This window comes from Aquarana catesbeiana, linkage group LG08 (genome assembly GCF_042186555.1).
Source record: "Aquarana catesbeiana isolate 2022-GZ linkage group LG08, ASM4218655v1, whole genome shotgun sequence".
NCBI classification, from domain to species: Eukaryota; Metazoa; Chordata; class Amphibia; order Anura; family Ranidae; genus Aquarana; species Aquarana catesbeiana.
Window position 1 is genome coordinate 230,492,609 of NC_133331.1, and position 16,068 is coordinate 230,508,676.

The 16,068-nt window shown below is 42.5% G+C and overlaps 2 protein-coding genes across 15 annotated transcripts in view; one reads left to right on the top strand and one right to left on the bottom strand.

Moving 5' to 3' along the window:
* RASSF4 (Ras association domain family member 4) overlaps positions 1–16,068 on the bottom strand; it is a 683,776-nt gene that overhangs the window by 242,498 nt on the left and 425,210 nt on the right. The window lies entirely within an intron of this gene.
* Positions 11,241–13,819, top strand: DEPP1 (DEPP autophagy regulator 1). The gene is made up of 2 exons (XM_073596951.1): positions 11,241–11,814; positions 12,575–13,819. The coding sequence occupies exon 2, from the start codon at positions 12,577–12,579 to the stop codon at positions 13,180–13,182; it is 606 nt and encodes a 201-aa protein (XP_073453052.1). The 5' UTR covers positions 11,241–11,814; positions 12,575–12,576; the 3' UTR covers positions 13,183–13,819.

Consider the following 16,068-nt stretch of genomic DNA (forward strand, 5'->3'; position numbering starts at 1 on the left):
TAAAAGGGGGGATAATCGGTTGGCCAGAACTTTTGCAAATATTTTAACGTCTAAATTAAGGAGGGAAATTGGACGATAGCTACTACACTGAGACGGATATTTACCTGGTTTAGGAATTATAGAGATGTTGGCAGATAAGAGATCCTTAGAGGGCAAGTGGAAGTCATCTATAGAATTGAATGCTGCCGATAATATTGGGGTAAGAAAAAGGGCAAAGCATTTATAAAACCTAGGTGAGAACCCATATGGGCCAGGACATTTCCCAGGCTTCAACCCTTTGATGGCACCCAGAAAATCTGAGTCAAAGGTTTGTCCAGATCCGAAGCCGACACTTTCGGTACGGCGGTCTCTAAGCTATATTGTTCCATAGTGGAAGATGAAGAACCCGTTGAGTGAGCTGTAGACCGAGGAGGCAAGTTATACAATTGGGAATAATTTTGTTGAAAAGCGTCTGAGATGCCCTGGGGGTTGCAGACCCGCTGTTGGTCAGCAGTGTAAATTAGTTGCACCAGGCGGTTCGACGGGCGTGGGTGGAGGACCCCAGCCAACACCTTCGGTAGGGCGGTCTCTAAGCTAAATTCTTCCATAGTGGAAGATGAAGAACCCGTTAAGTGAGCTGTAGACTGAGGAGGCAAGTTTTACAATTGGGAATAATATTGTTGAAAAGCGACTGAGATGCCCTGGGGGTTGCAGACCCGCTGTTGGTCAGCAGTGTAAATTAATTGGCGAGAGAGTAATGGTAATTGCGCGCCTTATCCCAAGCTATAAGGTAATGAGAGTCTAAAATCCTAAGTAAGTCACGCCGAGCATTGGACAGGTCCATGTAAACAGTGGGGTCCAAGTCTCGTTTGTGAGTTAATTCAAGATTAGCTATAGTAGAGAGAAGATGGGCAATGTCAGGGGCCCTAGCTTTCTTTAATCATGAGCCATGTTCTATGAAAATCCCACGGAGCACACACTTTAGTGCTTTTCATTTAACCAATGGGTGTCATTAGACCTGTGATCCAGGACAAAGTCATGGAACGCCTGTGTGATCGAAGCTGTGCATAGTGTATCCTTTAACAGGTTGTCATTAAGGCGCCAGGAAAACTGCCTATGGGCCCTTTGCATGTGTGTGATACGTAGGTGAACGAGAGCGTGATCAGACCAGAGAATGTTGCCCAAGGATGCGGTAATGGGGAGGACCAATAGGGACTGGAAAAATAGTCAATGCAACTGAATGAGTTATGGGCCACTGAGTAACAGCTATAATCTCTCTCCAAAGGATGCTGTACATGCCAGACATCCACTAGTTGTGTGGAATGTAAAAGTGATTTGATGTGTGTGAGGGTGGAATGAGGGATAGAAGACTTACCCGAGGAGGTGTCCACGGTCAGTGAAAAAGCCCCGTTGAAGTCACCTCTGAGGATGAAACAGGGACCCCCAAAGAAAAGCAACCTGTCTGGAACAGCAGATAAGAAATTACCCTGATCCTGATTAGGTCCATACACATTAGCCACTGTAAAAATAGAGGAGTTCGATTTTAGTTTAAGAAAAATAAACCAAACAGGTGGATCAATAAGGGAGTCCAAGACCTCTGGCCTAACGTTTTATGGAAAGCTATAGAGACCCATTTCGATTTGGCTTGTGGGTTTGTACTGTGGTACCACGTGGGGTAGTAACAGTTATTAGGTACACGGATATCTGCACCTCTAAAATGCGTCTCCTAGAGGAGCAATAATTTAGATTACACTTTATGGAAGTGGTATAGAATTTGCCTGCAGAGTGTTGCGAAAGCTGTCTGCGGTGTTTTCAATGCCCTCCAAGCGGACCCCTAGGTCTTTTTTGAGCTCTGTAATCTCCTGCCAAGTTTTCTCTATGTGCTTGACATAATGTTCATGTATGTGTGGAGGGATCTCATCTGTGATGCCATATTCCAGCCGTCCCTGAACACAGTGAGGCTTGTGAGGGGCTCTGAGAGTGGCGTTGGGGACAATCAGAGTCTGCAGGGGAGGCAGAGCAGCCCCTTGAGCTCACCTGCATGATGTCTGCTGGCACAGAGTGGGTCGGAGAGCAGGACGCCGAGATCATCTTGGATTTAGCCTGGTTCAAGGAGGCAACCGATGACCGGGTAAAAAATGTGTCCCAAATTGCCACTGGCGTGGCCCCTGACGGATTTCTGCTTGTCCTTGGGCTTCCCCTTGCCCATCTGCTACTTTTGGGAGAGATTGTGAGGTTTGGAGAGAAATAGAGCCCAGAGGGAGCCGTCCTTCAGCTCCACGTGCTAAGTCACCACCATGAGTACATATTATTTATCACCACCCTTTGGACACGCCCCTGTAACCAGTTTTCTATCCAAGTAGAAAGCTTATGGTCCAAGCCTGCAGACCTTTAGCTTGCAGATTAAGCATTTATGGGGAGTGTATCTGTACACTTATTTTTATGCATTTAAGTGCAATGTTGGCACCACCAAACAACTGGAACATATGTTTAGCTTTACAGTATATGCATTGAAATTTTCTATTTCTAAACCCATCTTAATGGTGGTATGTTGGAAGACTTGTTCTCTGTTTTTAATCCTTTGTTAGCTTTATGTCTGACTTTCAAAAACAAAAACTTTAAAAATATATACAGGCAGTCCCCGGGTTACAAACATGATAGGTTCTGTAGGTTTGTTCTTATGTTGAATTTGTATGTGAGTTGGAACAGGTACATTTTTTAAGTGTAACTCCAGGCAAAAATGATTTTTTTTAGTTTTTTTTGGATGGCATGGGGAAGGGGTAACACCCCTGTAATGTTTGTTTTGCTGTCTGTGCCCTTGTTCAGAAGATTTCATCACTTTCTGTCCCTGTGACAATTGGATTTTGAAAATTTTGGGTTGTCATGGAAGCTAGGATTGGTGATAAAGCTTCAGTGGAGACACCTTTTTCCCATTATAACTCTTACAGGAATGAATTTCTCTTCCTAGGGGTAGATTTCCTCTCACTTTCTGTTGTCTCCCTCTGTTTGTAAGTATGAGTCATATGTAAGTCGGATTTATGTAACTCAAGGACTGCCTGTATCTGGTCGATAATTTGTGTATTTTCTGTGGGTTGAACTGGATGGCCTTGTGTCTTTTTTTCAACCAGACTAACTATGTATACAGTACATACGGTATATTTATTTAATTACTGCTACATTCAACCAGCAGGTCAGGAGCAGAAGGCTACTACTCCAGGATTTCATAAGCCTGTTTTGTCGCTATGCTATGAATACTGTTACTGAAGAGACTGGAGTAGGAGGGAGCTACACTATACAAAGCATCAAATGAGAGTCACACATTCTTCCCTTCTATTCCTTTCTTGCTAGAAGGCATTTTAATCTCTCAAAACACATTCATTGGATATATTAATTTTCTGTCTGCAGAAGAACACAGGCAGTACTTGGCTTTCCTAAATAAAAAAAAAACAAAAAAAAACCTATCAAGCTCTGAAAGCTATCTGCATTCTCCTAAAAAAAAAAAAACACATTGAAAAATGAATGCAAGCTCTTCTCCTTGCCTAGTGCTTCACAGTGGATGTCCTTTGCTGTTACACTTATTACACAACAGTAGACTCGTTGCATTCGCATGTTACTGAAAACTACCATACTTTGGCTTTAGATCACATGGAAGAGCTCTGTAGCAGCATTGTTTTACTAATGGCAAGAAAGGTACTGGTTTATTCCTAATATAAATGATTTTCTCTACTGGTACATCTGTATTAATCTAAATAAATATGTATTAATGTTCCATAATGGTATACCGTGCATTCGGAAAGTATTCACAGTGCTTCACTTTTTTTGACATTTTGTTATGTTACAGCTTTATTACAAAATAGATTAAATTATTTTCCTCAAAATTCTACAAGCAATACTCCATAATTACAACGTTAAAGAAGTTTGTTTGAAATCTTTGCAAATTTATTCAAAATAAAAAATGAAAAAAATCACATGTACATAAGTATTCACAGCCTTTGCCATGACACTCAAAATTGAGCTCAGGTGCATCCTGTTTCCACTGATCATCCTTGAGATGTTTCTACAACTTGACAGGAGTCCACCTGTGGTAAATTCAGTTTACTGGACATGATTTGGAAAGGCACACAGCTGTCTATATATGTTCCCACAGTTACCAGTGCATGTCAGAGCACAAACCAAGCCATGAAGTCCAAGGAATTGTCTGTAGACCTCCGAGACAGGATTGTATCGAAGCACAGATCTGGGGAAGGGTACAGAAAAATTTCTGCAGCATTGAAGGTCCCAATGAGCACAGTGGCCTCCATCATCCGTAAATGGAGGAAGTGAAGCGCTGTGAATACTTTCCAGATGCACTGTATGTGGTAATACACATGATATGCAAATGTGTGCTCTGGATTAGTAACAACTAAGTAATTAGGTAAGGATAAGGATAAATTACCTTCAAAGTTGTCAGAAATGAGAGATCCCATATTTATTTTCCTTTAAGGAAAATAACACAACACAATTTTGTAATTTATTGTTATTAAACATTACTTCTTTGTTTTTGATCTACAGCTGAACTAATTTTCTAAAATGTGTGATTAACTATTGCTTTTCCCAGAAGTCTTCTCTCAGATAGAAGTCCAATTTCAAATGGGTATGCACAAAAAAAGCTTCATTTTTGGTTAGCTAATCAATAAGGCTCATCCACTTCTAAAGGGATTTTGAAACTGAACTTTTACTTATTACAGTACTGAGATTGCACCACTGATTTTAATGAATTCTGGCTCTCCTATTCATAAATTGGTGTAAAAAACACAGTAAAACAAACAGCAATTTCTTCAGAACATAAAAATACAATACTGCAAAAGAATAACTAAAATCTTATTTTATGCACATCGTTTAGCTGAAAAACAAAAGTGGAGTTAAATGTTACGTTAATGGTCTTCTTAGATTGTAAGCTCTAATGAGCAGGGCCCTCTAATTCCTTCTGTATTGAATTGTATTGCAACTGTACTGTCTGCCCTCATGTTGTAAAGCACTGCACAAACTGTTGGCGCTTTATAAATCCTGTATAACAATAATAATAATGGTCAAAAAGTCAACTCACAACTACTTCATCTAAATGTATAAAACTTTGCATACACCGTTCAGATAGCATCAAGCTGGAGTCTCAGTCAAGGAACAAATTAAATTTAAGGTACATAAGAGCCTTTGTGTTGAGGACTATAAAACAGGAAAAACTGACAGAGGTTAAGTATGACAATGGGGAGATTTACTAAAACTGGTGCACACAAAATCTGGTATAGCTGTCCACAGTAACCAATCAACTTCTAGGTTTTAGCCCTTGTTCACACAGATGCAGCTTCAAAGTTGTGCACTTTGAATTTGACATCCCTGCGTGACTTCATAGCAGCTTGCATATGACTTCTTTAACCACTTACCAACCGGCCCATAGCCGAATGACGGCTGCAGGGCGGTTGGATAACTCTGGGAGGACGTCATATGACAACCTCCTGGAATTCCCCTCTCGCGCGCCCCCTGGGGCGCGCACCCGAACACATCCGTGACCGCCGGGTCCAGAGGACCCGGCGCATCACGGATCCCGGTAAATGGCCGCTGATCGCGGCCGTTTACCATGTGATCGCGCCGTCAAATGACGGCGCGATCACATGTAAACAGACCGGCGTCATCTGATGACGCCGGTTCCTCTCCTCCCCTCCTGTGTACCGATCGGTACACAGTGAGCGGGGAGGGGGATGGATGGATGTCTGCAGCGCTGTGGGCTGGATGTGTAGTGCCCACAGCGCTGCACAGAGACATCCATCCATCCATCTATCCATGCTCAGCCATCCCTCACTACTCTGCAATGCTGTGTAATACTCTGCAATACCCCCACAATACTCTGCAATGCTGTGCAATACTCTGCAATACCCCCACAATACTCTGCAATGCTGTGCAATACCCCCACAATACTCTGCAATGCTGTGCAATACTCTGCAATACCCCCACAATACTCTGCAATGCTGTGCAATACTCTGCAATGCCCCCACAATACTCTGCAATGCTGTGCAATACTCTGCAATGCCCCCACAATACTCTGCAATGCTGTGCAATACTCTGCAATACCCCCACAATACTCTCCAATGCTGTGCAATACTCTGCAATGCCCCCACAATACTCTGCAATGCCCCCGCCATACTCTGCAATGTCCCCGCCATACTCTGCCATGCCCCCGCCATACTCTGCCATGCCCCCGCCATACTCTGCCATGCCCCCGCCATACTCCGCAATACCCCGCCATACTCCGCAATACCCCGCCATACTCCGCCATACTCCGCCATACCCCACCATACTCCGCCATACCCCGCCATACTCCGCCATACCCCGCCATACCCCGCCATACTCCGCCATACCCCGCCATACCCCTCCATACTCCACCATACCCCACAATACCCCGCCATACTCCGCCATACCCTGCCATACCCCGCCATACTCCGCAATACCCCGCCATACTCCGCAATACCCCGCCATACCCTGCAATGCAGAGCCATGCTCAGCTGTACTCGCCCTCTGTATGTGGCCAGGCTGTGGAAGTCTGTGGCTGTGGAAGCAGGAGAATCTATTTTGGGGTGTCATTTTTGGCATGTACATGTTATGTGGTAGAAATATTGTATAAATGGACAACTTTGCGTTAAAAAAAAAAAAAAGCGTTTTAACCACTTCCCGCCCGCCGGCCGTCATACAATGTCCTTGACTTTGTGTGGGGATATCTGAATGATGGGTGCAGCTACAGGCATCATTCAGATATCAGCTTTTTCAGCGGGCGATTCCCTACACCATAGGAATGATCATAGCTGCTGTTCCACTGCTTGATCGTTCTTACGGGAGGCGAGAGGGGATGTCCCCCCCCCCACGCTTCTACTGACTCACCGCTACGATCGAAGCCAGGATCGTTTTTTTTTTTTTTTTTATTTCAGGCTTCCCAGCCTAGAGGTGAGATGTGGGGTCTTATTGACCCCATATCTCACTGTAAAGAGGACCTGTCATGCCATATTCCTATTACAAGGATGTTTATATTCCTTGTAATAGGAATAAAAGTGGTCACAAATTTTTTTTTTTGGAAAAAAGCATCAAACTAAAATAAATAAAATAAAATGAACAATAAAAAAAAAAAAAAAAATTTTAAAGCGCCCCTGTCCCTGTGTGCTCGCATGCAGAAGCGAACGCATACGTAAGTCCCACCCACATATGAAAACGGTGTTCAAACCACAAATGTGAGGTATCGCTGCAATCGGTAGAGCGAGAGCAATAATTTTGGCCCTAGACCTCCTCTGTAACTCAAAACATGTAACCAGTAAAAAATTTTAAAGCGTCGCCTATGGGGATTTTTGAGTAGCAAAGTTTGGCGCCATTCCACAAGCGCGTGCAATTTTGAAAGGTGACATGTTGGGTATCTATTTACTCAGCGTAACTTCATCTTTCACATTATGCAAAAACATTAGGCTAACTTTACTGTTTTGGTTTTTGTAAAGCACAAAACTGTTTTTTTTTCCAAAAAAAACGCGTTTAAAAAATTGCTGCGCAAATACCGTGCGAGATAAAAAGTTGCAACGACCGCCATTGTATTCTCTAGGGTCTTTGCTAAAAAAACATATATAATGTTTTGGGGTTCTATGTAATTTTCTAGCTAATAAATGATGATTTTTACATGTAGGAGAGAAATGTCAGAATTGGCCTGGGTGCTCCAGAACGCCTGAAGGTGCTCCCCTGCATGTTGGGCCTCTGTATGTGGCCACGCTGTGTAAAAGTCTCACACATGTGGTATCGCCGTACTCGGGAGTAATAGCAAAATGTGTTTTGGGGTGTAATTTGTGCTATGCATATGCGGTGTGTGAGAAATAACCTGCTAATATGACAATTTTGTGGGAAAAAAAAAAAGTAAAAAAAAAACCTTGATTTTGCAAAGAATTGTGGGAAAAAATGACAACTTCAAAAAACTCACCATGCATCTTTCTAAATACCTTGGAATGTCTTCTTTCCAAAAAGGGGTCATTTGGGGGGTATTTGTACTTTTCTGGAATGTTAGGGTCTCAAGAAATTAGATAGGCCGTCAGTACTTCAGGTGTGATCAATTTTCAGATATTCGCACCATAGCTTTTGGACTCTATAACTTTCACAAAGACCAAATAATATCCACCGATTTGGGTTAATTTTACCAAAGATATGTAGCGGTATAAATTTTGGCCAAAATATATGAAGAAAAATTACTAATTTGCAAAATATTATAACAGAAATAAAGAAAAATTTATTTTTTTTACAGATTTTTCGGTCTTTTTTCTTTTACGGCGCAAAAAATAAAGAACCCAGTGGTGATTAAATACCACCAAAAGAAAGCTCCATTTGTGTGAAAAAAAGGACAAAAATTTCATATAGATACAGTGTTGCATGACTGAGTAATTGTCATTCAAAATGTGAGAGCACCAAAAGCTGAAAATTGGTCTGGTTAGGAAGGGGGTTTAAGTGCCCAGTGGTCAAGTGGTTAACAGACGTCAATGCAAGTCATGTTGAAGTCGCACCAAAAGTAGTACAGGAACTTTTTTCTAAGTCGGAGCGACTTGAGTCACACTGATTAGAATGGTTCCATTGCCGTTAATGGGGCGTGACTTGTCATGTGACTTTAACCACTTCAATACAGGGCACTTATACACCTTCCTGCCCAGACCAATTTTCAGCTTTCAGTGCTGTCGCAGTTTGAATGACAATTGCGCGGTCATACATCACTGTACCCAAACAACATTTTTATCATTTTGTTCCCACAAATAGGGCTTTCTTTTGGTGGTATTTGATCACCTCTGCGGTTTTTATTTTTTTCTAAACAAATAAAAAAAGACCGAAAATTTTGAAAAAAATAAGTTTTGCTTTTGTTTCTGTTAAAAATTTTTGTAAATAAGTAAGTTTTCTTTTTCACTGATGGGCACTGATAAGGCGGCACTGATAAGGCGGCACCGATGAGGTGGCACCAATGAGCGGTGGGCACTGATATGCAGCCTTGATGGGCACTGGTAGGCGGCACTGATGGGTGTCACTGATATGCAGCACTGATGGGCATTGAGAGGCGGCACTGGGAACTCATAGGTGGCACTAGGTGGCACTGATGGGCACTGATAGGCGAAACTGGGCACTGAAAGGCTGCAAAGATGGGTTCTTATGGGTTGCACTGATAGGCGGCACTGCTGGGCATTGATAGGTGGCACTGCTGGGCGGCACTGCTGGGCACTGATAGGCGGCACTGCTGGGCACTGATAGGCAGCACTGATAGGCATCCCTGGTGGCACTGGCAGTGGTAGGCATTATGAGTGGGCACTGATTGGCAGCTGCCTGGGCACTGATTGTCAGACGGCTGGGCACAGAATAGTATTTCCCTGGGGGTCTAGGGGGCATACCTGGTGGTCCAGTGTGGGTGGCCATTCTGGTGGTCCTGGGCGGCTTCCCTGGTGGTCCTGGGCGACTTCCCTGGTGGTCCTGGGCAGGATCCGAGGGGGGGCTGACCCCCCCCCCCCCCCCATCAGGAGAGCAGCCGACCGGCTCGCGTCTATCAGACGCGAGTGAGGAAAAGTAGTTCACCGGCTCTTCCTATTTACATCATGATCAGCCATGATTGGACACGGCTGATCACGTGGTAAAGAGTCTCCGTCAGAGACTCTTTACCTAGATCAGAGTTGCGGTGTGTCAGAGTGAAACACCGCAACAACGATTGCCACGAAGCACGCTTAACCACTTGTTGCCCGCCCTATTACAGAATGACGGCGGCAAAGTGGTTTGATATTCCTGATCGGACGTCATATGACGTGATCAGGAATATCGAGCCGTTGCGCGCCCCCGGGGCGCGCATCGCGGCGATCCGACGGAGACTCTTTACCATGTGATCAGCCGTGTCCAATCACGGCTGATCACGATGTAAATAGGAAGAGCCGGTCTGACAGACGCGAGTAGAGGAGAGCCGATCGGCTGCTCTCCTGACAGGGGGGGATCTGTGCTGATTGTTTATCAGCACAGCCCCCCCTCGGATCCTAACCAGGACCACCAGGGAAGCCATCCACACTGGACCACCAGGTATGCCCCTAGACCACCAGGGAAATGTCATTGTGTGCCCAGGCAGCTGCCAATCTGTGCCCAGGCAGCTGCCAGTCAGTGCCCACTTCAATGCCTACCACTGCCAGTGCCACCAGGGATGCCCATCAGTGCCTCATATCAGTGCCGCGTATCAGTGCCCATCAGTGCCACGTATCAGTGCCCAGCAGTGCCGCCTATCAGTGCCGCCTATCAGCGCCACCCTATCAGTGCCCAGCAGTGCCGCCTTTCATTGCCCAGCAGTGTCGCCCATCAGTGCCACCCAGTGTCACCCATCAGTGCCGCCTATCAATGCCCATCAGTGCTGCATATCAGTGCCATCCATCAGTGCCACCTACCAGTGCCCATCAGTGCCGCATATCAGTGCCCATCGTCAGTGCCCTTCAGTGCCTGCTCATTTGTGCCACCTCATCGGTGCTGCCGTATCAGTGCCTGTTAGTGCCGCCTTATCAGTGCCCATCAGTGAAATAGAAAACTTACTTATTTACAATTTTTTTTAACAGAAACAAAAGCAAAACTTTAATTTTTTTCAAAATTTTCGATCTTTTTTTATTTGTTTAGCAAAAAATAAAAACCGCAGAGGTGATCAAATACCACCAAAAGAAAGGTCTATTTGTGGGAACAAAATGATAAAAATTTAGTTTTGGCACAGTGTAGCATGACCGCGCAATTGTCATTCAAACTGCGACAGCGCTGAAAGCTGAAAATTGGTCTGGGCAGGAAGGTGTCTAAGTGCCCTGTATTGAAGTGGTTAATATCCTGAGGACGTCATATGACGCCCAGTCGGGATATTGAAACCACTTTGCAGCCGTCATTTGCTATATGGCGGGCGGCAAGTGGTTAAACTTCCAAATCGCATGACAAGTCGCGGTAGTGTGAACCGGGGCTAACTGTCAAAGACTTATTGAACAAGCTGAAGTTAGAAGCTGATTGGTTACTATACACAGCTGGACCACATTCTGTGTGCACCAGTTTTAGTAAGTCTCCCCCTATGTTTGTGCTTTCCTGCACTATTTGACATTCAAGGAGTTAAACTCTACACCAAAGCTATTTATCCAATCTCCAATGTGTTACTATAGTTACCTGTGCCATGTCTGTGGTTATAACTTATTTGGATCTATTTATAGTTCTCCATCAGTGTTTGCACCCAGAAAAAGCTACTTCATAGCTTGCATTTATCACACTAATTCTAGACAGAAGGCAGTTTCAACCTTGGCTGTATTATAAGTAGGCACAGAATCTACTTGTTAGAACCTGGCAACATTTATTTTGATCACATTCAGCAAAAACTAAGAAGCTTTGTGATAGAATGTTTAATGCCTGCTAAAAAAAAAAAAAAAAAAAAAAAAAAACAGTATCTCTCAATCTAATACCATAAAGGCAGTGTTTACGTGTGCAATGAGGCGTTCATAAAACGTGTCAGGGAGCACATTAACATCCTGCTGGTTGGTACACAGTGGCTCGAGTGAGACAGGAAAGGAAAACTGAAAAAAGAAAATTCTCTCTATAGCTAATGAGAAGCTGGAAGCCGCCGCCCCCCCCCCTACATCCGTGGACATCACCTTCCTTGCATCCTCACTCACGTTCACAGCTGATGCTATTTTGGGAAATGCAGCTGAGAGGCTGACAGCTGCTGGAAGCTATAAAAAGACCATGTCCATTGGTATCAATCAGAGCAACACTAACCAGGAGCACAACAGATACCTAATATACCACCTCCAAAAGGTAAGAAAATTGTAAAGTCAAGCAGATTCAAGCTATAGCCATAATTCATCAATATACACACATCTGTTTGCCTATAATACTTTTTTTATACTACATAAGATGCTGTAGTAAGGCATATTTATATTTCTTTAAAATGTCAAGTCAACTCATAAGTTTGCAGCTGTTCCACCGCACTGACAAGATTGGTATAGAATAAACACACAGAAACCAAGTGTGTATATACTGTATAATATAATAAATATATATATATATATATATATATATATATATATATATATATATATATATATATATAATGGGTGGCACAGTGGTGTAGGGGTAGCACTCTCGCCTAGCAGTAAGAAGGGTCACTGGTTTGAATCCCAACCATGACACTACCTGCTTGGAGTTTGCATGTTCTCCCTGTGCCTGCGTGGGCTTACTCTGGTTTCCTCCCACACTCCAAAGACATGCTGATAGGTTAATTGGATCCTGTCTAAATTGTCCCTAGTATGTATGAATGTGAGTTAGGGACCTTAGATTGTAAGCTCCTTGAGGGCAGGGACTGATGTGAATGTACAATATATATGTAAAGCACTGCGTGAATTGAGACAGCGCTATATAAGTACCTGAAATTATATATATATATATATATATATATATATATATATATATATATATATATATATATATAATTTTTTTTTTTTTTTTTTTTTTTTTTTTTTATCTGTACTGACTGTATTGCTCTAATAACTATTGTGTTTTTTTTTGTTCCTTTCAGCAATGAGATCCCAACTTCTGATCTCTGTGGAGCACCTACCCACCATCAGTGAGGATATAGCGATATCAGCTCAACACGAAAAGCCAAATGCAGATGTGCACACAGACACTGGACTAGAAGATTATGTCAAGTCTATTCAAACACTGGCACAGCCTAGTTCTCTAACAACAGATCATAATCACTATGGCCAATGCAGGGCTCAGAGGAGGACTCGTTTTAGACCCAGATCACCACTGAAGGTATGTGAACCTAAAGTTCTAACTGTGGCACAGGAATCCTATCATGCAAACCTAGTCTCTTTACAAACTGACCCACTGGCATGGTTGTATAGACAGAATGGAAACAAAAACCAAGAGAATGATGACACATTCCATTGTGCTGTGCCTCAGAAAATCAAACCTTCTAATACCATAGACCTACAAAAAACTGCTGACTCAAATAGAAGGTTACAGTGCAGCAAAGGTCAAAGCGTGGAGCACCAAAGTACACAGGAAGGAAGAAGCAAGCATCCACGTTTTCAAAAGAAATGTCGTTCTCCTGGTTATGGCAGTTTGGGATCAGTAATTAAAATCAACAGACCACAGTTGCCTGTCATATATGAGTTATGATTTCATTCAGGGACTAAAATGGAATGAACATTATCATTAAGAATCTGTAAGACTCTATGGGTTATTTAATTTAAACTGGACAAACCACTGTCTGAATTCTGCAGACCCGCACTACTAATAAATATTCATTTATTTGTATTTTTTTTAAAATGAATTTGTATACCTGTGTTTTTTTTGGTGAGTTCATTATTTGAATAATTTTAATTCTGTAGCGATGTGAAGTTTTTTTTATCAAGTTTGCCACTTTAAATACACAATGCAGGAAATCCAGGGAAACCTAAAGTTTTTTTTTTGTGGAGGAGAACTTAGCTCTGGGATTGATCAAATCTCTATTGTCAGTTTTTTTTTTTACACATATTTTTTTTTCCTAGATAGAAATGCCATTTATCAATAATAATGTTGTTATTACATATATATGTTAAAATAACATTAGAAAATATTTAAATATTATAACAATGCAATTTTTACATGTTTAAACAAAGATGGGAAAACTTCAGATTTAAAAAGAAAGTAGAAAAGAGACAAAGAAAGGTAGCATTTTTTGTGGTATAAACATATGATAGTTATATAACCAGAAGAAGGAAAAAGTTCATGCAGTAATTCCATTTATTTTTTAAATGTTGCCACATTATTAGCATTCGTGGGACATCTTGAGGAGTTACATAGCAGAGTGCTAAGTTGTAAGAAGCACGTCAAAGTGTTCCAGGACCGCTGATGTTGTTGGGCCTTACACATTTTAAAATAAACTTTCTAGTTTCAGGGCTTGCTGCGGGTACCCAGTTTTTCCTTTTTTCTGGTTAACTGGATATTCAAGCTGTGCAATGCTGAGTTGTCAGTGGAATGCTGGGGGTGGATGCAGGCTGCATATTCTAGTGGCAGCTAGTAAACATTACTCATGTTTAAAGTGCTTGTAAAGGCTCTTTTTTTTTTTTTTTTTTTTTTTTTGTTTTTTTTTTTTTAGTTATACGGTGGAACCTTGAATTACTAGCATAATTCGATCCAGAAGAATGCTTGTAATCCAAAGTACTCGTATATCAAAGCGAGTTTCCCCATAAAAGTCAAAGGAAACTCAGATAATTTGTTCCACAGTGACTTCTATGGTATGCAGTACCGCATGTGGCCAGAGGTGGGGTGGGGGGCGCCGGAGACACTCGGAAACCCTCAAAGGCTGGGAAACACTCGGGAACCGAGTGTTTCTGAGTGGCTCCGAGCAGCTCTGAATGTCACCGGCACCCCTGCACCTCTGGCCAAATGTGGTACTGCACACTGCAGAGGCTTGAATCCTGCTCGTTTTGCAAGACAACGCTCGCAAACCAAGTCAGGATTTAAAAAAAAAATAATAGCTCATATTACGAAACACTCGTTAACCGCGTCATTTCCAATCCCTCCTCTGTGCAGTTGGTTTTACACAGAGCAGCCCTCTTTTGAGTGCCCCTCAGCCAGTAGCTTGCTACAGGGGGCACCCAAGCCAAGTCAGAGCTCCGTGTATCCATTCATCCATTTGATCTGGGATTTTATTTATAAAAATGTACTGATCAATGTAAAAATGACACTGGCAGGGAAGGTTAACTGGGGGCGATCAAGGGGTTAATGTCTTCCCTCCACCATTACCAGTAAAAACAATAAAAAATAAAAGTCCTTAAATCTTTCCCATAGTTTGTAGATGCGATAACTTTTGTGCAAACCAATCAATATATGCCTATTGCGTTATTTTTGGTAAAAAAAAAAATGTAGAAGAATATAGATTGGCCTAAACTGATGAATAAATTATTTTTTTTTATATTTTTTTGGATATGTATTATAGCAGAAAGTAAAAAAATGTTTTTTTTTTCATAATTGTCGGTCTATTTTTGTTTATAGCGCAAAAAATAAACACTGCAAATGTGATCAAATACCACAAAAAAAAGCTCTATTAGTGGGAATAAAAGGACGTCAATTTTGTTTGGGTTCAGCATCGCACGACCGCACAATTGTCAGTTAAAGCGACACAGTGCCGTATCGCAAAAAATGCTCTGGTCATTAAGGGGGTAAATCCTTCCGGGGCTGAAGTGGTTAATGCATAGAATGCATTAGGATAAAAAAACCTTCTGCCTTTACAACTCCTTTAACCACTTCAATACCAGGCACTTAGACACCTTCCTGCCCAAGCGAATTTGCTGTCGCAATTTGAATGACAATTGCGCGGTCATACAACACTGTACCCAAACAAATTTTTTATCATTTTGTTCCCACAAATAGAGCTTTCTTTTGGTGGTATTTGATCACCTCTGCGGTTTTTATTTTTTGCGCAACAAATAAAAAAAGACCGAACATTTTGAAAAAAACAAGTTTTTCTTTGTTTCTGTTAAAATTTTTTGTAAATAAGTACATTTTCTTTAATGATGGGCACTGATATGGCTGCACTGACGGGCACCGATGAGGTGGCACTGACAGGCACCGATAGGCGGCACTGATGGGTACTTATGGGTGGCACTGATAGGTGGCACGGATGGGCACTGATAGGTGGCACAAATGGACACTGATGGGTGGAACTGTTGACACTGATTGGTGGCACTGATGACATTGATGGGTGGCATTGCTGAGCATCACTGATTTATAATGGTGCCAGTCAGTGCTCATTTGTGGGCACTGATTGGCACAGATTGGGCACTTGTGGATGGCCATGGGGTACATACCTGGCCATCCACATGTTGCCCGCTTCCCTGGTGATCTAGTGCGGGCATCCCAGGGGGGGCTGCGCTGATAAACAATCAGCGCAGACCCCTCCTGTCAGGAGAGCCGCTGATCGGCTCTCCTCTACTCGCATCTGTCAGACGCGAGTGAGGAAAAGCCGATCAACAGCTTTTCCTATTGACATCGTGATCAGCCGTGATTGGACACAGCTGA

Excerpts from the sequence above, each read along its gene's own strand:
- DEPP1 (XM_073596951.1), top strand. The coding sequence starts at position 12,577 with ATGAGATCCCAACTTCTGATCTCTGTGGAGCACCTACCCACCATCAGT.